Source organism: Manis javanica, chromosome 8, assembly GCF_040802235.1.
Source record: "Manis javanica isolate MJ-LG chromosome 8, MJ_LKY, whole genome shotgun sequence".
In the NCBI taxonomy this organism is placed as follows: Eukaryota; Metazoa; Chordata; class Mammalia; order Pholidota; family Manidae; genus Manis; species Manis javanica.
The window spans coordinates 103,330,551-103,353,798 of NC_133163.1; the positions used below are offsets into that span (position 1 = coordinate 103,330,551).

A 23,248-nucleotide genomic window follows, 5' to 3' on the forward strand; every position below is an offset into this window, starting at 1 on the left:
TAGAAAAAGTACCTAGCAATTTTTAACAACCCAAGATATGTAAATACGTAACATGTTTTCCTGACAAAAATAGACATTTGATTATATTACAAATTGATTTGTTCATTAAAGCCTTACTAGTAAAGTTGAAATTAAATTTGTGCTTAACTTTTTTTACTGTTTTTTCTTTTTTTTATAGTCATAGTCAACTGGCCAGAAAATTAGATTACCATCTTATAGCAGAAATTCAGATTCACTTGCTAGCCATAAATCATAAATATAATCATTATGAATTACAATGATAAAATTTGTTATAAAATCAAGTAGTCCAACTATAAACCAGTTTAGTTTTATTCTGTACTGTTTCTTACTTCGAAAAAAGAAAAAAAAAGCTGCCACGTGGGTATTATCAAAGCATAGACTGAAAACAAATTTAGGATCCATTATTATCAGGGCATCCTTATAATGTATCTCTTACTAAGCTCTTACTGTTAATCCTTTTTTCATTTTTAATCACTTAACTTTAAAACATTTTTATAAATAATACAAATTTTTGTTCTGGGAATTATTTATTGATTAAAATAGAATGCAGAAGTTATTTAGAAACTTGACAATTTTAAGAGGAAATTGATAGTGGAATAAGTGGGAAACAGGACACTTGGCATGATTTTTGCAGAAATGATATATTGTGAACATATTCTAAGCACTAGAAAGAGTTCTGATGGAAGAGAATGCCAATAAACTTTGCACTTACCTTGCACAGGCATGGTGTCTGTAACACAATGTAACTCTAGCTCCTGGGCCCATTCCACCTTTGGCAGGATTTGCACCATCTCACAGTGACTGTTCTCTGTCACCGACACTGGTTGACTGTTGGCTGATGATGTCTTTCTCAAGGTTTTCATGTGCTGTTGAACTTCAGCCAAGAGAACAGCTTGTATTGCTTCTGTTACCTGTAATATTTTTTTAATGAGTTTTTTTAGTGTGATTACAAATGCTTGGGGGTCTTACACAAAACCCCAAGCCTGCAATTTTAATTTGAAGAGGTTTCACAGAAACTAATATTCCATCCCACTAGAATTAGCATCTGAAACCATGGAAATGAAGATACCGAGAACTCGCACCAAAACAATCACATTGTTCTTTTGCAGTAACCAGAGATTCTAAAAGGAAAGATCAAAGAAGTTCTCCAATCTTACTCCTAAGATATTTTCATTCCCACCAAAAGATAAAGAAAATTAATTGGAATATGTCAGGTTGCTCTTAAAGACAAGTTTACTTACTTCAACAATGTTTAGCTCTAAAGCACAAGTTAGCTAAAAACATTTGATTTAAACTAGGTTTACCACAGAAAACTAAAGATAGGATTTTCATAATAAATCTCACTGAACTGTGTGTATGTGTATATGATTGGCTTAAAATACTGCAAAGCCTGCCTTCCAATTATTATCCTTAAGGACCTGTGGTTGCATAGAGGGGGAGATGCTTGCCACAGGGCATCTAATCCAGTATCTTGGGACATGACAGCCCAAGTTCCCACACAGCCTTGGTGGACAGGCCTTCTGACCTCTGATTCTATGTCCTTTGTAGGGTATGTCCTCCCAAGGTTCTATATCCTTACCCCTCCATACAAAGCCAGTAACAGTATACCTTAGACTCTTCCTGGCAAGAGATAAGGCAAGATCCAGGAGTTAGGTGGAGTTCAAGGAAAGCCAAGGACTGAATCAGTGAGAGAAAAAAGGGCACCACTGATCTAGGTGAACTTGGACACCTTCCTATTACCCTCCTCAGGCTTATAGTTTAACCCTTCGTACAGTCACATCTCAATACCTGATCCTTTTCCCTTCAACAGCCTGCCCTTTGTCAGGATGGCTCATGTTCCACAATTGCCACTGTCTCTCTGCATTATCCCCAGTCCACCCTCAGGATGCCTAGAGCTAAGGCTTTTGCATGGTGACCAACTGAGGCTGGTGACCTAGAGATGCTGATGCCAAAAACAGAACAGGTATCCATAAAGACCTTTAGGCTAAAGGGACACTCAAGAGAGCTTTATGCTAATGGCAGATGCTCCCTGTATTACTGGGACAAAAGAAGCCAGGCACCTGACTTTTAAACAGAGGAAGCTTCCCAAAAGTATCAGAGCAGCTTCCTGATCACTGATCATCCCTCTGTTTTTGTCCAATCAAATGCTCACACTCAAATTCTTGTTTAGATTGTGACAAAGGCTAATAAATGATGTGACTTTACTATCCCATACCAAGTCTCCTCACACTGTAGTAACAACACAGGTACACAATGCTTACTGACGCATATCGTGTGATGAGATACTCAACACTGTGATAGCTACTGCATCCTATTTTTCTAGCATATATATCATGTTACTGGTGATCATACCTATTAATATTTACCATGTAGGTGAGATACATACTATCAGATATGATATTAATCTATACTACTCTGCATCAAAATATAAGTGAACTATGCTTATTATGTACATCACCATATGGTGGGACAAACTATTAATTATTCATGAACAATTTCACATCACTGCATTTATTTCATTTTAATTTTGTCACACATTTTATTACTCCTAAGCTATGGCTGACATGGTAGAAAGAACTCTGCATCAGAAATGACAAGGCCTACATTTCTGACCAACTATGAAAGTTACTACAAATGCAACCTTTGACAAGTCACATACTACTCTTGTTACAGAAAAACTTGAAAAATCTGGACTGGATTGCTGATGGAAGAACCAAGCAGCACTTGGAGATTTTGGAGTGTTGAGGTTTTATTTTCACACTGGCAGGCTCAGAGGGGAGTAATCTCCCAAGGTCTGAGCCCCGAACAAAGGCAAGGGGAGCAATATATATCTTTCTGCTTTGTATCTGCAACATTTCTACGTGCACAGCAAGCAAGCAAGCAAGGGGGAGTAAGTTTAGGGAATGAGGTTAGGGAGTGAGTTTAGGGAGTGGGTACCTGGCAGAGTGGGAAGTGAAGGGAGTTTCTGTTGTCTTTGCTGAGAAGAGAAGCAGAAGGGAGCCACCCGACTAGATGGCTGTCCTTGTGAATTTTTCCCTATCACTCTGGGACTTCATGTCCTCACTCATGAAACAATGTCTATGATACTGAGTAAGACTAGGATGAGAGCTTTCAATCACAGAAACCTATATGGAACTTGCTTCCTTCCATAGCAATATATCAGGAAAATAATGGAAGTATCCTCACCCCTGTAACACACCCACACTATGGTCTATCCCTCAGAACGGGTAGTTTGGCCCCATGCCCCCATGGGATTCTGACTGCCCTCTCACACCAGGATGATACCATCTCTGAGGAGCACCCACAACTGTGATTTAGAATGCCCTCTATCCCACTGATTCAATATTCTGCAACAGTTTGAATCATTATTCTTTCTTAAAAATGTACATGGATTTATGCAATTTCATTTAACATTTCCCATTGTTAGGTTTATGTATTATGACCACATTTTTTAATTGTTGAATTTTAGGGCTTTCTGACATATTTGTCACTATAAATGTGTATTATAAGATTAATTAATGTATCATTGAGAAATAGGAGGAAGCAGAAATAGCAGAATAAAACTTATTAGTCATGAGTAAGATATTCAGAGGCACAAAACTTAAAAGTAAAGTACCTAATGACACACATCCAATTGGAAACAAATTCAAACTACAGTTTGTGTTCCATGTGAAGTTAATACTCAACATGGCTCCAATGCACAAGGATGATACATTTTATAAGCATTTAATAATATGATAATGCTATCTTGTATACAGTGGGCACTAAATAAATGCTAATGGAATTGAAATAGATTATGTGTACTTTAAAAATGTAAACTGTGAAAAGCAGAATTTATTGATAATTTCTGACTATCAATATTTGAGTTTCCCTAGAATATAAATTAGTAAATAAACTTTTGCAATTAGTGGGGATAGAATTTGCCCCAATAAAGTATGAAATTTTTAAACAGTATTTTATGTAACTGTAATTTTAATAATCAGCTAGAATTGAAAGCATTATAGATATAAAGCTGTTTTCCAAAGCATATTAATAAGTTTCTCTGAAACGACAGATATGCAAAGAATTACATTCTTTTGAGGGAATGTGCAAAGATTCAAAATACAGTTTACAAATCCACTGGGTACAACAGACAGCAACAAATGTGAACCATATACTTATTAATAGAAGTATTATTGTGCCATAGGCATACTAAAAATTGTTATGGTTTTCTCCTAATACCTTGAAACAGCAAAGTGCTGCAAAATAACACAGAGCATTATGAAGACTCATAAAGCCTCTGTGGCCTGCTTGTGGTTCCAATGTCCAGATTTTCTGGTACAAAATCATTTTCCCAACACTCAGGCTCTTATTAGCCTTTCATTGTCTTTGCAACATCTCGTGGAAAGCAACACTTTTCTCTGGAGGCCCGGATGTCATGATTTCACCCATTGGTGTTAGAGTATAAAATCCAAAGAACTTCTACTGCAGCTTCAGAAACACACAAATCAGCAACTCCAAAATCTTACTGTTGCTTTTCCAGCATTTATTTCTATGGTTGGGTGTATTTCAAATGTGAAAAGCAAAAGAGACAATCTCCAGACAAACTCATTTGTTTGCAAAATTAACTTATTCTTACCCTCTCCTTTAAATGTACCAACCACCCCCATCTTCAATTTCTGGAGTAGGAATTGTTCCCGGAGGGCCTAGGAATTCTCATTCCTGTTTTATACACGAGGAAAAGAAATCATCAACCAGAGTCATTCATCAGGTTAGTGTAGAGATGAAAGAACTGTGAAGCTTAGACTTCCTATAGAGTAATAAATGCTCTGGTAATATTTGTCCTGCTGCCAGTATTTTACACAAGGTCATAGAATCATAGAACCTTAAAGATCCATAAGTCCAAACTTGTCTAAACCACATTAAAATGTATTTGAAGGTGAAATAAACAACTAGAGAAGATCTTTTAGTTAGAGCAATTCAGGGTACATGTTCTGTTGAATTCTCCATAAGGAATTGTTTTCCTCATTGAAGATTTTTTTGCCTACTGGGGAGACAAATTCTCACCTTTAATGGTGATTTTAGGGTGATTGCTAATATGCTGGTAAAGTCAGCTTGTACTAATGATTCTTTGATTATTACAGAGGCTTTTAGAATAACTATTCAGTTGTTCATTAACTATTTATTGACTGCTTCCGTGTCACTACTGCCTTTCCAGGAGCTGGTGGAAGAGGGTGAGGGAAACAAAGTCCCTGCAATCAGAAGCCTCTATGCCAGTGAGAAAACAGAGGATATACAAATAAAAAAGAGAATGGTATAATTTCCACTAAAAGAAGCACAACAAAGAAAATAAACCAGGTAATGCAATGGTGACTGGAGACATGGGGTGGAGGAGGGTGTGGGGGCATTATTAGGTGGAGTAATCATGGCAGACTTCCCCAAGGAGTGGGCTTTTGAGCAAAGACCCAAAGAATGAATGGAAAGATGAAAATTCCAGGCCAAGAGAACAATAAGTTCCTGAGGTGGAAATCAGCTTTGTGTATACTGGAAATAAAAAGAAGGTCAATGTGCTAGTAAGAAAGATGGTGGGGAGGGATGGAATGATAAGTGGAGAGGTTGGCTAGGGGTAAATGAGGTGGAAACTAGGCCATGGTAACAAGTTTCAACAGCCATTCCAACTGTGTTTATATGGTTTTGTGTTGTCAACCCCACTGTGTGTTCCGAGTTAACTTGGTTTTCCTGTAACCAAGAATAAACATTTGTAACTGGAATTATTGCTGTGCTCATCTTGCAAATGTGACATTTATTAAGATCATGAGGAAGACTAGAGTTCAAATAAATATTCATCTCATCGATGCACAGGTACTTACGGTACAATGTACAAAGCTACCCAGTAAGCTTTTAGGATCCAAAAAAAAGACAAAAGAGGAAGAAGGACTTAAACTGGGCACTGAGGAAACCAGTTCTCTAAATCCACCTAACAGGTGATGTACTCTCAGGATAGAATGAACTATTTCTAACTTCATAAAACAAATTCCCAAGCCTAAGGACCTTTACGCCATGGCACATCTTGGACTCAGATGATGGAGAATTCTGCCACACACTGAAACCTCAATGGGCAATAAGTACCTGTACAAGATGAACATCCCTTCCACAGCTCCCTGTACATCCCCACTAACTTAGTGTATGTTTGAATATGTTATTTTCCACTTGTCCCCTCATGATTAGTCTCTGCGTTAGACCTGTTGAGCGAAATGCCCTGGAAGGAAATGTTTTGTGAGGACAAGTGCCTGCTTACTTACACTGCCAGTAAAGAGGAGTTTAAATGAACCACAGCAGGCAAGCGCTCTTCCCACACTTCAGATGAACTGTATCGTACCTGCACAGACTGGTCTCTCCAACAAGAAATCAGCTTCCAAAGTGAGATGTCAGCTTCAGGTATGTGGGATTCATTCTTACCTAGAAATATACACAACAGATTTATATCTTGAAAATATTAAAAATGGATGCAACCCAATGATCCTCAACCCTGGCTGTACATTACCATCACCTAGAGCCTTTTAGCCCTTTTTTTTTTCTCCCACAAACACCAGTGCTCAGGTTCAATTTTCCAGAAATTCTGATGGAATAGATCCCTGGGTCAGGATAGGGCAGGCATTCATACTTTGTGAAAGTACCCTCAGATGATATTCATGTACAGCCAGAGTCAAAAACAATTAATTTTTATGTATTTATAACAATTACACTAATACATATCACATCAAATCAAATTCATCTACCTTTGCCAACAGAATGCAATGACATATATTCCCACTCAAAATAGATCACCAAATTTTATAATTCCTTCCTCAAATAGTTCCTGAAATTCTATCTTGCCATGAATCATTATCTATCACACAGAGACTGCAGAAAAGACCTACTTTGATTTGTCCTTACACAGCTAAACTACTCTGATCAATAGGTATAGCACTTACATTTTAATTTGATTCATTTTGTTATGTATTGTTTCTTTTAAGTTTGCCCTCTTTAATGTCCTTTCTATCTATTTGCCTTAATGTCCAGTGTGAAATTTTAAGAGTGAGCTAGGGCTTAGTTTATTTAAATTGATCCACAGAGTGTCCGGCAGTTCCCTACACAAAAAAGCACTTAATAAGTGCCTTTTCATTAATTGGAAATGTACATATTATCATCCAAATGAAGAATCGATGAATTCAGGCTTTCTGATGGCTAAAGTGTGTTATCTAGGTGCCAGATCCTGGGAGTGAGATAAGAAAAAATGATGAGGGCTTGCACTGGAGGGAAAATTACTATAATGGTCTATTTAAATTAATGTATTAATATATGTTTGAATTCCTGGTATCAACTAGTTAAATTAGTACAAGTTCAGTTTTCATTGAATCACCATTTTATATAATAGATACATGTGTTTGTGTGCATGTCTGTATTCTGACATTAGCAGTCAAGGGAAATGTGATAGCGTTGCATGTAATGTAAGCTAAGAATATGAAAGAAATATATAAGAAACTTCTGACTTTGTATTAGTATCATTATTTTTTCATGATGGAACATAGAATGTAAATTTGAAATGACTGGGATCACTGCATAAAACATGTAAGTGTGATAGAGCACTATGATTTGGAAGTCATATTTTCCATTTCTTTATGAGCACAGCATGTAAGAGAACATTTTCGTTTGATCTCTCTCCGCTCGCCCTCATTTTGTTGACCTTGTGACTCTACCATCAAAGCTAAGTATTGGTCTCCACTGTAACTACTTGCTGGCATTAGGAGTACTTCACAGGGCACTTTAATGTGATGTTAAAATGTTAATATGAGGTAGAAATGAGAGCCAAATTTTCCTGGCAATGTCAGTGAGTTAAAGAATTGCAACTTTGGGGGAAAGATGAAAGAAAACAACTCAGGTTTACCAATATTACTGAGTCACCATTCTTGCTTACAGACACGGGTATTGGTTCCTGCCAACCCTTTGGAGTGAGCACCTCAGAGTGTGATTTCATTCCTTAGGCTTTGACTTGATAGAATTAATAGCATGAACTGAATCTCTCCTTTCCCTTCACCTCCCATCTTCCAATTATTAAAACACAAAATCATGTTTGCTTAGTACTTAACTGGATTTTAAAGGTTAAATGCCACCTCTAAACACCAGGGAAATTATTCGGTATTAACACTAGCTACTCAGGCTGCTTTTGGTTAGGGCAGCCATAGGAAAAGCTGGGGCCTCCTTGTCTCTGGACAGCAATTCTTTCCTTGTCTACAGAAACCAGTTACATATACCTTAAATGCTAAACTCTTTCCTAGTGTCATAAAAAATGAAAACAAGGATAAAGACACTAATAAGAGTCTACTACCTGAGAAGGCAGGCAGTCCATACTGAGGTCATATAGAGGGAACACTACTTCTAATCATAAATGTGAGGAGTGGTCTGACATAATGGAAAGAGCAAGGGGTGTGGAGTTACAATTAGTCTGGAATCCTGGTCCTTCTGCTTACTGGTTGTTGAGTATAAGTAAGTCATCTAACTTTTCTGACCCCCAAGGGTCCTAAGGGTAAAACAGAGATCTTCCTACTGTGCAGGGTTGTTTACATACCTGAGATAATATAAAGCCACTAGTATAATTCTTTGAACATATTAGGCACTCAATTAATTGGAAGCTATTAATAAACACTTACTTTAAAATATTCCAAATATTCTTTTCAATAGCCCTGAGAGAGACCCTATCAACTGCTGTTCAGGTCATCCCAGCATATGCATCATAAACTGCAACATGCACATCAAGTCTGGAATCTGATTCCTATGTTACAAATATAGTAAACATGGCTTGCAAAGGTATAAAAGATATGCCCAAAGGTACATAAGGAGTAAGTGGCAGAACTGGATCTTGAACCTCAGATGCCTATCTCCAAAACCGTTGTTCTATTTACTATTCATCCATCAATCCAAAAGTATCTGCTTAATTCTTTATACGTATTGTTCTACAAACTGGGGACACAATGGTGAATAAAACTGTCATGAAAAAATACATACATACTCCCCATGGAGCTTACATATTAGTAGCAGGAGGTAGATGGCAAATGAAAAAATGATATATAGTATGTCAGATAGCAAAAAGGACTACGGAAAACAGCAAAACAGGGAACAGGATAGATTGTGCTGGGGTGAAGGAAGGGCACCTTCATTGATACAATGGCATTTAGGCAAGAACTGAAGGATATAGGGTGGAGGTGGTGGGCAGCAGGTTGATTTCTGTGGAATCTTGGGAAAGAGTATTCCAGGTAGAGGCAAGAGGCAGTTCAAAGGCCCTGAGACCTGCCTGTCATGTTGGAGTAAGGGTGAATAGTCCCATGCAGCTGGAACATGTTAAACAGGAGATAAATACAAAGAGATGGAGGCAGATGGCAGGGGATTGGGGTGGGGGGGGGCAGTGTGATGAGAGAGGTAGAGCTTAGATAGGGCCTTGTGAACTATCCTAAAGACAGTGGCCTTTATTCAGTGAAACAAAAGCCACTGTAAGCTTTTAAGCAGAAGCAGGAGGTGCTGATTTGGTGTCCAGTAGATCACTCCGGTTGCTTGGCCAGGAAGAGCATGTAAGAGCCAAGAACAGGAGCAGAGGGGTGTGAGGGGGCTTCTGCAGCTGTCCACGCAGGAGGGATGAAGGCTCACCCGAGGTGGGAGAAGCAGTCAGGACCTGAGATGTGTTCTGAAGGTGGAATCAACATGATTACTAAAAGATTGAATGTGGGGTATGGAGAAAGGGAAAAGTTAAAATGACATGAAAGTTCTTGGCCTGAACAACTGGAAGGATAAATTGTCAGTTACTGAGAAGACAGAGATTTGGAGAAGTAGTTTTGGGGGAATTAGCCATTTAGCATCAGAAGAAAATCTAAATACCAATACTGTCACTCAGAATTCAAGGACCATTATATAACCTGCTGAAATAGCTCTAAAATTCTCTAATATAATAATCAGTTACTTGGTAATAAAGATATCGATGCAATAAGCTTTCCCATAAATCACATAAGACCTTAATTTAATGTCCAAATTATTTCCTTTGCTGAAAAGCTTCAGACTTTCAGGCATTTCAAAGATCATTTGATGAAATCATTACATTATAGGTCTTATGAGATGTTATTTATTTTAATAAAAAATTCATGTTTATTTCAAATATAAGAAAAATGCAAAGCTATAACCACATGAAATGCAGACCAAATCAAACAATAAATACACACACTGCCCATTCTAAACCATCAAATGCTATCCAGTTACAGAAAGATTAGTTATTTTATTTCATAGAATAAAAAAAAATCAGACTATATCTGTAACTTCTTTACCATTTCGTAAGTAACTGTAGAAGCTTGAAATATTCAAAATATCATTCCCAGGAGTTTTCACCTTGTTATGTATAGATTCCATTTTGAAAGCACTGCTGAAAAAGAAAGATTTAAAGGATGTTATTAAAGATGCATGAAATATATTTTAAGAAATAAATTGAAGATAATATGAGGGCATGACCACTTTAACAAATTTTGGAATTGAACACAAATTATTTTTAGCACAGTCTTCCACATTAATCTTTTTGGTGTATCTGATTTCTCCACTTTGCTCTTACCTAAAACCTTAGCTCCAATGGGACTGTGAATCTTAGTTTACCAGAACTATCTTGTGACCCACTTTTATAGGAGAGGCCTTGCTACTTAGGTCACGGCATTTGTGGCTAATACAATAAATTTTTGAATCCTAATATGCTGACATCTACCAAAGAATTGTGCCCAGGTACCAGCAGGCCCTGAGGAAGGCAGGTGTTGCTGTAGCCCAGTGATTCCAATATGGGGACGTCCAGGTACTGTCCAGGGATGTTATCATAGGCAGATAGCTCTTTCCTTAAAATTTTTGATATCATGCACCCAGTTGTTCTTAAGCATGCAAGGATTTCTCAGCCTTCAAAACCACAATGGAATGTTAGTGAAATGGCCAAAAATATTAGGATTTGGTGTGACAAATCCAATATACATTATTTTGATTTCCTGAAAAATGGCACGCAGGCTCTGACAGCAGATCGTATCGCAAGTGACTGATTTATGGAAGCAGTCTCTAATCCTGACACTTCCATTCAATAATTTGTTTTAATGAAGAATTTTATAAAGAATTAACCAATCTGTGGCAATGATTTTAAGGCCATTTGATGGAAGGCACCCTGAAACCCTGTGTCTTCCCTAAAGGAGGAGAGGCATGCTCTACACCCTGTAGTCTAGCAGGAGCAAACTCCAAATGAGAAACTCTGGTAAACAACAACTAAGTTCCCCATCTGCTCCGTGGGCTAACAGATGATTAAGCAAACAAATATAATTTTTTAGCAATCCAAATTTTTAAGAATTTGAAGAAATCTTGGCAGTCTTCTTTCCCACCCACCTCATTTTGTAAATGAGGGGAACAAGGCCAGAGGGGCTAAGTGACTAGTCCAAAGCCAAATGGCTAGTTAAACAACAAAACCCTGATTCATTTCCAGGTTTTCAGCCTCCAAGCTGACTGCATTTTTTTTTCTTAACCATACTTTAGGTGCTATGCAATTTTCTTAGTAATGGAAAGAAGAGAAAAGTAAAAAATTATCTGAAATTTAAAAACTACACATCTAGGCATTTAAAATGAACAGAAGAAAAAAATTAGAGGAAAATTAAATGTAAGAATCACAGAAATTTACCATTATAGGGCCACCAAACAGAATTTGGAGTGCCCTGTAGCAAAGGAATATTATAATGGAAGGGAGCCACTTTATAATAGAAGTAATCCTACATGATCCATGTGGACTTGCTAGTAGCCTGTAGGTTCACTGAGGGCAGGAACTCTGTCTACTATACTGTCCTTAGTACAGATATTTGTTGAACTGAACTCTCAGCAAAGAACAATGTCAGGAACCAATAACCACCAGGTAGTGGGCAGTTCAAACAGTATCTCATCTAAAAGGCTTTCTGATGTTTTCATCTCAAATTCTTCTCTTTACTCTGACCACCTATAATACTTATCTATACTACAAATATTTTTCCTTGTTCCTTTACCTAACTTCAATGTTTTCTACTTATTTCATGGGCATTATCTTTATCATTTGAATGAGTTGCTACTCAAATGAGAAATTTATATTTTCTCTGAAGGCTAGTGCTAGGGACATACTCAGTAAGTGCTTGGTGAATTGGATGTAATCCTCTAACATCAGATTATGAAAGACTATATTGAATTTTAGCAGTGGGAAAAAGTAAACACAGAGGCAAGGTTAGTAATTAATCAGGCTCTGGAACTAGACTGGTGTACACCCTTGAATCAGCCTCTAAGGAGCTGAATTAATCTTGGGGTTGACAATTTCCCTTCATAAATCTCAATATACAATGTCATCTATACAATGAGCAAAAATATAGTACCTATGTGCCAGCAAAGCTCAATGTCCTTATCTTAACAGTAAGCAAAAAATAGTACATATATGCCAGCTTTGTTGTACATATTAAATGAAGTCATGTATGTAAAGGGCTTACATGTCACTAGTAGATACTAAACACTCAAAAGCCAATAGCTATTATTACTAACTTATACTATCTATAAATGAGTTACTCTTCTATTTTAATATGCCAAACTATAAATTAAATAGTGGGATTTGAAGTATGAAATTTTGAAACCTTTCCTTTCCTGCTTGTACATGATGTACATGAACTACATCATCACAGGCATTTACTTCAATGTTCTTTGTTCATACTTGATTCACAGCGAGTATAATGGATTTCAAGGTATGCATGAATCTATCATCTATCTATTCATCTATCTTTAAATCACTCAACATCCAGCACTATGATTTTCCTGGCATACATTATGAGAGCAATGGATATTTGTGAATAAATACATTTTGAATCATATAGATTTTTTGCCCAAATTATCCCTCCATCTGAAGGAATTATAAGGAAGGTTTTCTTAAATGTGTTTTGAGCTGAAGAAGTTGTTGCATATTCATTCTGCATTGGAAAAAAGGGAGGAAGGAAGCAAGGAAAGAAAGGAGAGAAGGTAGGAGGCTAAAGAGCTGAATATAACAAATAATGATAATTATTTGTAATGTCCCAAATTAGAATAGTCAAAATATCTAGGCATTGCTTACCTGTCAATTCCCCATGACAATTCTAAAGGCATGTTAACTAGCTTAGTAACTAAAAACAGCCTGTTCAATAAATACACTATAGTGTCTGACTCTTGCAAAGAGTTGCAATTATTATCCAGTCCCTTTGGCATCCCAGCCTGATTTGGAAGAGCAGATGTATATTTATTTGACAAGTCCAAAACTTTCCTGGAAAATAAATTTACTTTTGAATTGTCTGTTTTCACTTCAGCACTGTACAAATCCCAACCTGGCAGCATCAACGAAAAGTGATCTTCATTTGAAGCAAGTCCTAAAGAAACAGGACCCTGAAGCTTTAAAATATTGAGATGCTTAATGCAAAGATTATCTAATTCTTTATCCACTCCCCATGGCAAAAGGCAAGATAGGAGCAATTTAGCTGTGTCTATGGTGAGGTTGGCATCCACTTTTCTTGATGGCTTAGGGTGCACCTTTTTGGAGCTCTTTATCTTCTTCTGCCTTTTAATGCCATCGCTTTCTTCCACGAACTTGAGAGTGTTGTCTCCTCGGGCTGGGCTTTCGCTAGCAGGTTTGGCTTGTGCCTCTGCTGAGAGAGGACCACAGGCGGTTTTATTTCTCTTCAGCGTCAGTGATTTCTTCTCAGCTGTGCTTTTGGCTCTTCTCAGGATCTCACTTCCGGGGAACGAAGTGGAAGGGTCGGCGTCGCAGCCTGGAGGTGGCAGTAAAAGTTCAACGAGGTTTTCCAGATCAAATAGGAGGATGTGAAAGCCAATGTTACTCCACTTTGTCTTCACAGGCAGGACATTGAAAGGTCCTGAGAAAGACTTGGCATCAGCGACCTAAGGGAGATAAAAGAAACTATGTGTCAAAGTTCTTATTTTTCACATGATTTTATTAAAGGATCCATGACATTAAAATGGCATGAAAAAAATATTCAGTAGCAATACAACTAAAGGAGTTATTCCATTTTTTTTGTCTTAGCTATGAAAATTCCCCTATAATTAAACACTCTATATTCTGACATTCTTTGAAACAGTTTTTTTTTTCCTTTTCAAAACTTATTTTTTCCTTCAAAAAAGTATGAATTAGGCCTATGGAGTAAGATGGCATCAGAGTCATCTTCTTTCATATACACTTTCACATCTTTCTATTAATATAGCCAAGAAGACATATAACAGGGAAAAAACAGGTCTGAAATTAAGGAGAACAGTTAGAACACCTGCCAAGAATTCAGGAAGTCTTTTAACAAGAATAGTCTATCCAAATTTGTTTAAAATTTTAAATTTTGGATGGAAGTAACTTAAATGTTAACCAGTATTAAATTTAAATTTCTTTTTTTTTTAAGGCTTGTCTTATGGTATTGCATCTGTTCTTTCTCTGCCTATCAGGGTTTTGCCCTAACTAAATGCATGGGGAATTCCCACACTTCAGATATGTTCCTATTCCTTTATGAGGCATTCCTTGAGTATCCTATTCCCTATTTTTTCTTCCTAATATTTATGATTACCTTATGATATATTAATATTTGTTTACTGTACATTTTCCCCAATAGTGTTCAAACTACACCTTTGTAGGAGTTTTGTGCATTGCTTCATTCCCCAAACCTTTAAAATGATGCCACTAAACAGCATTACTAATGGACTCCATAAATATATGCTGAATGGATGATTAGCATATACATACAATGGAATAACATTAAAATATTTTAAAATGATAGATAAAGCTATATTTATTGGGAAAATGTAATCTATTAGGTAGGAAAAACATTCCCTTCTACTTAAATTATGTGATTGTGAATATATATTTTTAAATGTTGATATATACATATATACATGCACATATACATTCATATGTATGTATATATGAATGTGTATTTGATATATAATAGAAATACATGTTGATATTATAGTTAATATACAAAAATGTTAACAATTAATTGGGAAGAAGGGATTAAAGTGCCCTTTATTTGTGCCCTTTAGGTATTTTTTGTTGTTTTATTTAGATTTTTGAAATTCTTGCAATATTTAATATATACAAAATAATATATAAACAATACATTTAGTCTGTTAGGATTAGCAATGTTGTATATAAAGAAACATGGACAAAACTATACAGCATCATTATTCATAATTGCTCCAGACCAGAACAACCTAAATATCCATCAGCAGTGGAATGGATAGAGACATTGTGAGGTATCCATGCAGTGGAAAAATATACACCAATGAATATGAAAGAACTATGGCTATTCAACCACATGTATAAAATGTATGTATGAATCTACCAACACAATGTTGACCAATGAAAGCAGACACAAAAGAATTAATTGTACGACTTCATGTTAAATTAAAAAACAGGAGCAAAGAAAACAATAGGGTTTAAGGATGTACTCATAGATAAGAAATCTGTAAGGAGAGTGGTTACATTTGGCGGACAGGGAGGACATAGTTTCATGGGTGCTGAATATTTTATTAGTCTGTGTGGTGATTATGTGGGTGTGCACTTTGTGAGATTCATTGAGGTGTGCATTTTTGTCCTGTGTTCTGTTTGTTTTTCCCAAATGTGCTATGCATTTCATAGAAATAAAAAGTGCAAATGAAATGTTAAAGGAATATTAATAAAGTGTCCCCATCCAGGTTAAAAAAAAGGAGTCTGCCCTGATTCTATATCCCTGCCTACTGTCAAAGGTAACCAGTATCTTACATTTCATGTTTTTGATTGCTTTGCTTTCACTGTCTTAACCTTAAATATGTATTCATAATTGACTCATTTAATTTTTCATATTTAAAACATTTTCATATATTATTACACTGTTTACAGTGTTCCTGATTTATTTATGCTGCATTTTACATTTACATTTGTGAGATTCACATTTGTTGATTATAGCTGTAGTTCTTTCATTTTCACTGATCTTAAGTATTACACTGTAGGATAACTACAGTTTATCCACTGCCTTTAAGTGAACATAAAAATTGTTTTTGTGATTTATGACTCAAAAAAAAAAAAAAAGCTACACTGAATTTTCTTCTGATAAAGACTTCTGGTGTACTTTGCATAAGTTTCTAGGATGACATCAGTAATTCATAGGACGTGCACATCTTCAACTATGAAACTATCCCAAGTGCTTTTCCCAAGTGATTATACCAATTTGTAAATCTCAAAAGCACTGTATGAAGAGTTCTACATCCTCACTAACACAGGATCTCATTTTGGTCAATATGGGGGTTATAAGTTGGTTTTTCTTGTTGTTCTAATTTTCATTTCTTTAAATATTACCACTAATTGCGTATCACTGTAATACTTCTTTGGCCTTTCATGTTTGTTCTATAAAGTGCCTATCTAGGCTTCTAAAACCTTTCATTCATCCTTTGCTTATTGACTTTAGGGTGATATATCTATTCTGGAGGTTATCTTCTGTTGGTTATGTTCTCTCTATTTGTGGCTTGGTCTTTTCACTATTTTTAATGGCATTTTCTGATGAACTGTCAAATTTAAGAAACATTTAAAGATTATACTTTTCGTATCTTCTTTAAAAAGAAAGATGAAAACCTGCCCTATCCAGAGGAAATAAAAGTGTTTACTTATACTTTTTCCAAAATGTAAAGTTTCACACAACTTTTAATTCTTTAGTATTTTGCCTTCTAATTTCTGTGATCAGTTTGCAATAGGGTATAGTTTTCATGTTTATCTTGATTTTCAGTTGTGCCAACATCATTTGTGAATTTGTCCTTTTGTCACTGATCTGTTCCCTGGTATATTAGTCAGTTTATCTGTAATTGCATAGTACTCCACTGTATAATAGCTTTACAAAAAGAGTTGAGATTTGGTTGGGTAGGCTCTCCTATCCTATTCTTCCTATGGTCTTTTACTCTTTTATATAAATTTGAGGGTGTTTGTCAAGTTTCAGATTAAATCTCCCACTTATTTAGACCATGCTTAATTTCTCTCGATTGTTTTTAGTTGTTCAAAAAGATGTTTATATTATTTGCTTATCAGTTTTTCAACTTGCTGATGTAGCACCTGTAACTATGGGTCCTTTTCTCAATGCAGATACTCTATTGCATTAATTTTTTTTTTTTTGCTGAAGTTTGTTAATTTTGATATTCTTTTCAAAAGATCAAATTTTGACTTTGTAGATCCTCTCACTGGAATAATATTTTTCTTGGAAGATAGTTTCTCTGAGAGACCAGAAGACACAGGACAACAGCCAGACTACATCCACACCAGCGAGAACCCAGCGCCTGGTGAAAGGGGTAAGATACAAGCCGCAGCCCAGTGGGACCTGAGCGCCCCTCACCCCAGCTCCCGGTGGGAGGAGAGGAGTCGGAGTGGGGAGGGAGAGGGAGCCCAGGACTGCTAAACACCCAGCCCTAGTCATCCGCACCACAGCGCAGACACAGTTTCTCTGAGTATACTATTTTGCCTTGATTTATTTTCTTACAGCTTTTTTGAAAGCATTCTTCTATAGACCTCTGACATCCTTTGATGTGGCTGAGGTATCAGCTGATAATATGCCATCCATCTGTCTTTTCTCTCTGCTGCTTTTTAGATCTTTTTGTATCTAATATTCTTTTTGCCTTTAATATTTAATAGGCATAGAACCATAGAATCACTACAATTCTTCTTGTTGTGGATGTTTTACCCCAATCCTACATAGTGTCTGAGTATTCGTATCTTTCACTAATTTTGAGAAATTTTCAGAATTACATTTTTGAATATTTTCTCTCTCCACTCTCTTATCTCTTTATGGAACTCTGATTAGCTGTTTGTCAGATACTCTATCCCCCTTTGTGATTTTTCTCTCTTTGTATCTTTGTGTCACATGCTGGGCAATCACTTCAGAATTTTTCTTTCAGTTAGCCAATTTTCTTCTCACCTGTCTCTACTATGCCATGTACCTTACCTACTGAATTTCTAATTTTGACTTATACTTTTTCATTTCTAGAAGTTCTATTTGGTCCCTTCATTTTGAATACTCAGTTATTTCTTATTCATACTTTAAATCCTTTTATTTTGTTAACATACTTATTTTGTATGCTTTATCTATAATTTGAATTTTAAAGTCTTTGTCTGACTCTGCCTTTTTATTTTGCTCATGCTTTCCTGTTTCCTTATATGTTTTGTAATTGTATGTGAATGTGTGAAATGTTGATGAGAATCCTTTGAGATGTGGGTTGAAGACTCATTCTTTAAGGCAGCATTTGTGTTTGTGACTTCCCAGAGGCACTGCCAACAGGTCCCTTTTTAAGCAAAATATTTAACTTAAGTGTTTTTCATTCATTGTAGGTAGTGTGAATTCTGCCCCTCAACCTGGGTGAAGTCCAGATGATGGTCATCGATTTTCAGGTAAAACTATTCCCCCCCCATTTATCTTGGGCTAATGTCAACAAAGACAAGTATCTTTATTATCTCCTTTTGTGGAACATATCCTTATCTTGGCTCACTTTTTCACTGCATATACAGTTCTTAGAAGTTAATGGATTTATGCAATGAACTGCAACCCAACTTTTCATTAATGCACTGAACCTGGACATACCCTCTCATCACCTGTACAGTGGCTAAAACTTAAGTTGAAAGTGCTTGGGCTTAGCAAATGCTCTCTCAGCTTTCCTCCCTACTGTCTGGATTTGTGCTCTCATTTTTTTTTTTTTTTTTACCTTTAAGGGTTTCCTAAATTAATTTTTAACTCAGATATGTATTTAAACTATTTGTCTCAATAAAAGAGAAATAACTGTAAAATTTTATATGCTATACTGGTTGGAATACTTTAAATTTTTTGCAAACCTGTAACAAGCAAAAAGTAGAGTTTCCTACCCTGCTTATGTAACTAGGACCCTAAATGAGATTCTAAATGGCCTTAACCTTTCTCAAAATATTGTGGCAGTATGTATTAACAGTCTTAAAAATATTCAGTATCTTCTTCTCTAATTGAGCTGCTACTTCATGTTCTTGGAGGTCACCCCTCTCAGTTCCACCCTTGGGTTTATTCCTGTTTAAGTCACTCAGCAGTGCTTCAAGAAGTTCTTGTTGTGTGCCTACTAAGTAGAATGAGGTGTGACTAGCTGTCCACACAATGCAGAACAATCAAAATCACAGCAATGACTCTAGCAATATGACATATTCTCTGGTCTGGTCTCATCTTTTGCTTCTGTGATCCACACAGCCACAATAGGCCTATTGCACTACTATAAACAAACCCCCAAATATAATCACTTTAAGCCTCAGGAGCAAATGGGTGATTTACAATATTTTCAAATCATAAATAATATTGCAAATTTATTTAACATACAACAAAGTTGGTTTCCATTTTGAAACAAGTCCAAATTATAAGTATAAAAATTGCTACATTTTAATATTCTAAAATAATTATATAATTCTAGCTTATTGTCATTGTTTGAAAATTTTTAAATCTTTTAAGTAATAGTTAATATATTTTTAAAGTCATGTCACCAAGGGACTTTAAGAACAGTATTTACCATTATTTTGGACATAAGTAACACGGAATGACAATAAATGCCTGTTATAATAGTAATTCCTGAGTTTTCACATATTATATAGATTGGTCATATATGATATTTAGTAATATTTAGCAAAGACTATAGTTATTCTTAACCATAATTATATTTAAATGTTACTATGCACAATACATTTCTCAGACAAGAATTCTGTTAAAAGTAGCCTGCTAAATCATGACTGAATGATATTGTACAAAAATATAATTATATTACTTTATGAATGATAAAATATATGTAAACCATCATTATAATAGAAGTGTCTTAGAAACATTCATCAATCTGGTTACCATAAAAAGTGTAGAATAAATAATTAAATACAAGAAGTATTTCATTCAATCTATGTCACTGCAAAATGTGAGGGTTAAATATAAATTCTATTATTAGTTTACATATTGTTTGTAGAATGCTCTCTCATTGCCTGACTAATAACTCCCCAACATGTGATGTTCAGGCTTTGCATATATAGAGAAGGTGCTGGTATTTTCCCTAACATCATATCACTTTTAGTTCTACTCTCTCTGAAGTTCCACGCTGAGGCAAGAGAGGAGGTGTTGCTCACAATTAGGACAGCCAGAGGACACTGATCCATTCCAGTCTGAACTTTGAGAGGCTGGGGAGTCAAATGGTACTGATATATCTACATGTGAATGCTCTAAACAGCAGGGGGGCAGTAGGAAGATGCACAAAGATCTGAGCTCTTTGTCTGGAGTACACACACTGGGAAAAGCTACTGAGTCAGAAAGTCTGCAAGTAGAATCCCAGATGGCCAGCAGACAGGAATTATTCTACTACCCACAAAAAACCAGAATAAATGACACGTAAAATTAAAGTCAACAACACAAAATTCAAACTCTCAACAACCCAGTAGACACACAAAAAAGAGAACCAAAAGATCCAAGAGTTGGAAGGAAAAAAATGTAATAGGAGTGAAGGTGTAAGTCTACATCTTTATATTAAAAAAAGTCTGTTCATTGATTTATTTTTCCCTTCATCCTACTGTGTTTAGCTCATGCCTCTTCCTTTTCCATCTGATTCAGAACACATAATAATTAAATAACACTGGTTTTGCCTCCTGCCTTTGAAGGTGGAAATGTACTGTCTAACAACATGTGCTGATAAAACTCTCTGAAAACATATTGAATCCCTCATGCAGTTTGTTGTAAAGGATTTGACCTGTCCAACCTACCACAACCACAAAATCCATTTGGTAAAAGGATGCTAAAACTACTTCATCTTCACACTTTGGTGACTTTGTGCATGCAATTAGGCCTAATATCAATATTTAAATATTAAGTGAAGTGAAAAAAACAAACATGATAGCTGCAAAAATATTCTAGATATTTAGTTGTGTTAGAAAATTATCTAATTTGTCCCCTTCCCCTTAAACTAAGAGAAAATGGGGAACAGAAAGTGACTTGTTCAAAGTTTCCCATTTGGTAAACAGCCAAGTCAGAATTCCCAAGTCTATTTTTCCCTGACTACTCTTTAGATGATATTATCCATTTAAATTTTCAAAAAGTGGAATGATTTTTTTTTATATTTCTAAGACATATACAAAAGGTCCTCATTAGCTAAGCATTCATTTTATGAGATACCATATTCACTGAGATGCATAAGGAAGAAAACTCATCATTATGTGAAAATATTCACTAATGAATGATTACTTACAAAATTAGTATAGCCACACTCTCCTCTTTTTCTAACATAAAGGCCTGTCCCATCCATTTGACAGCTCTGGCTGACTATCAAATGATGCAATCCAAATGCAAAGTAGACAGCAAGAACAGTTAAAAATGAAGGGTTACAAGGGGGGAGCCAAGATGGTGGCGTGAGTAGAGCAGTGGAAATCTCCTCCCAAAAACACATAGAGCTATGAAAATATAACAAACAAAACTCTTCCTAAAATAGAGACTAGAGGACACAGGACAACATCCAGATGACATCCACACCTGCAAGAAGCCAGCACCTTGTAAAGGGGGAGAGGAAGGCCACAAACCAACAAGAAGGGAAGCTCTTCCAGTGGTCACTCGTACCAGGTCTGCAAACTATCTCTATCACCATGAAAAGGCAAAACTACAGGCAGACAAAGATCACAGACACAACACCTGAGAAGGAGACAGACCTAACCAGTCCTCCTGAAAAAGAATTCAAAATAAAAATCATGAACATGCTGACAGAGATGCAGAGAAAAATGCAAGAGCAATGGGATGAGATGCAGAGAAAAATGCAAGAGCAATGGGATGAAGTCCGGAGGGAGATCACAGATGTCAGGAAGGAGATCACAGAAGTGAAACAATCCCTGGAAGGATTTATAAGCAGAATGGATAAGATGCAAGAAGCCATTGAAGGAATAGAAGCCAGAGAGCAGGAACGTATAGAAGCTGACATAGAGAGAGATAAAAGGATCACCAGGAATGAAACAACACTAAGAGAACTATGTGACCAAACCAAAAGGAATAATATTCGTATTATAGGGGTACCAGAAGAAGAAAGAGGAAAAGGGATAGAAAGTCTCTTTGAAGAAATAATTGCTGAAAACTTCCCCAAACTGGGGGAGGAAATAATCGAACAGACCATGGAATTACACAGAACCCCCAACAGAAAGGATCCAAGGAGGACAACACCAAGACACATAGTAATTAAAATGGCAAGGATCAAGGACAAGGAAAGAGTTTTAAAGGCAGCTAGAGAGAAAAAGGTCACCTATAAAGGAAAACCCATCAGGCTAACATCAGACTTCTCGACAGAAACCCTACAGGCCAGAAGAGAATGGCATGATATACTTAATGCAATGAAACAGAAGGGCCTTGAACCAAGGATACTGTATCCAGCACGACTATCATTTAAATAAGATGGCGGGATTAAACAATTCCCAGATAAGCAAAAGCTGAGGGAATTTGCTTCCCACAAACCACCTCTACAGGGCATCCTACAGGGACTGCTCTAGATGGGAGCACCCCTAAAAAGAGCACAGAACAAAACACACAACATATGAAGAATGGAGGAGGAGGAATAAGAAGGGAGAGAAGAAAAGAATCTCCAGACAGTGTATATAACAGCTCAATAAGCGAGCTAAGTTAGGCAGTCAGATACTAAAGAAGCTAACCTTGAACCTTTGGTAACCACGAATCTAAAGCCTGCAATGGCAATAAGTACATATCTCTCAATAGTCACCCTAAAAGTAAATGGACTGAATGCACCAGTCAAAAGACACAGAGTAATGGAATGGATAAAAAAGCAAGACCCATCTATATGCTGCTTACAAGAAACTCACCTCAAACCCAAAGACATACACAGACTAAAAGTCAAGGGATGGAAAAACATATTTCAGGCAAACAACAGTGAGAAGAAAGCAGGGGTTGCAGTACTAATATCAGACAAAATAGACTTCAAAACAAAGAAAGTAACAAGAGATAAAGAAGGACAGTACATAATGATAAAGGGCTCAGTCCAACAAGAGGATATAACCATTCTAAATATATATGCACCCAACACAGGAGCACCAGCATATGTGAAGCAAATACTAACAGAACTAAAGAGGGAAATAGACTGCAATGCATTCATTGTAGGAGACTTCAACACACCACTCACCCCAAAGGAGAGATCC

At 36.3% G+C, this 23,248-nt stretch overlaps 1 protein-coding gene across 10 annotated transcripts in view; it reads right to left on the reverse strand.

Annotated features, from left to right (window-relative positions):
- Positions 1–23,248, reverse strand: part of WDR72 (WD repeat domain 72) — a 221,291-nt gene that overhangs the window by 81,030 nt on the left and 117,013 nt on the right. For 8 of the 10 annotated variants that reach the window (XM_073211876.1, XM_073211877.1, XM_073211872.1 and 5 more), the window contains exons 15-18: positions 13,151–13,968; positions 10,350–10,444; positions 6,380–6,459; positions 734–932 (exon numbers count right to left, since the gene is read on the reverse strand). In XM_073211876.1, the coding sequence (XP_073067977.1) occupies positions 734–932; positions 6,380–6,459; positions 10,350–10,444; positions 13,151–13,968 (1,192 nt within the window). The remainder of the gene's footprint in view (positions 1–733; positions 933–6,379; positions 6,460–10,349; positions 10,445–13,150; positions 13,969–23,248) is intronic. The other 2 variants (XM_073211873.1, XM_073211880.1) reach the window with 1 other exon arrangement.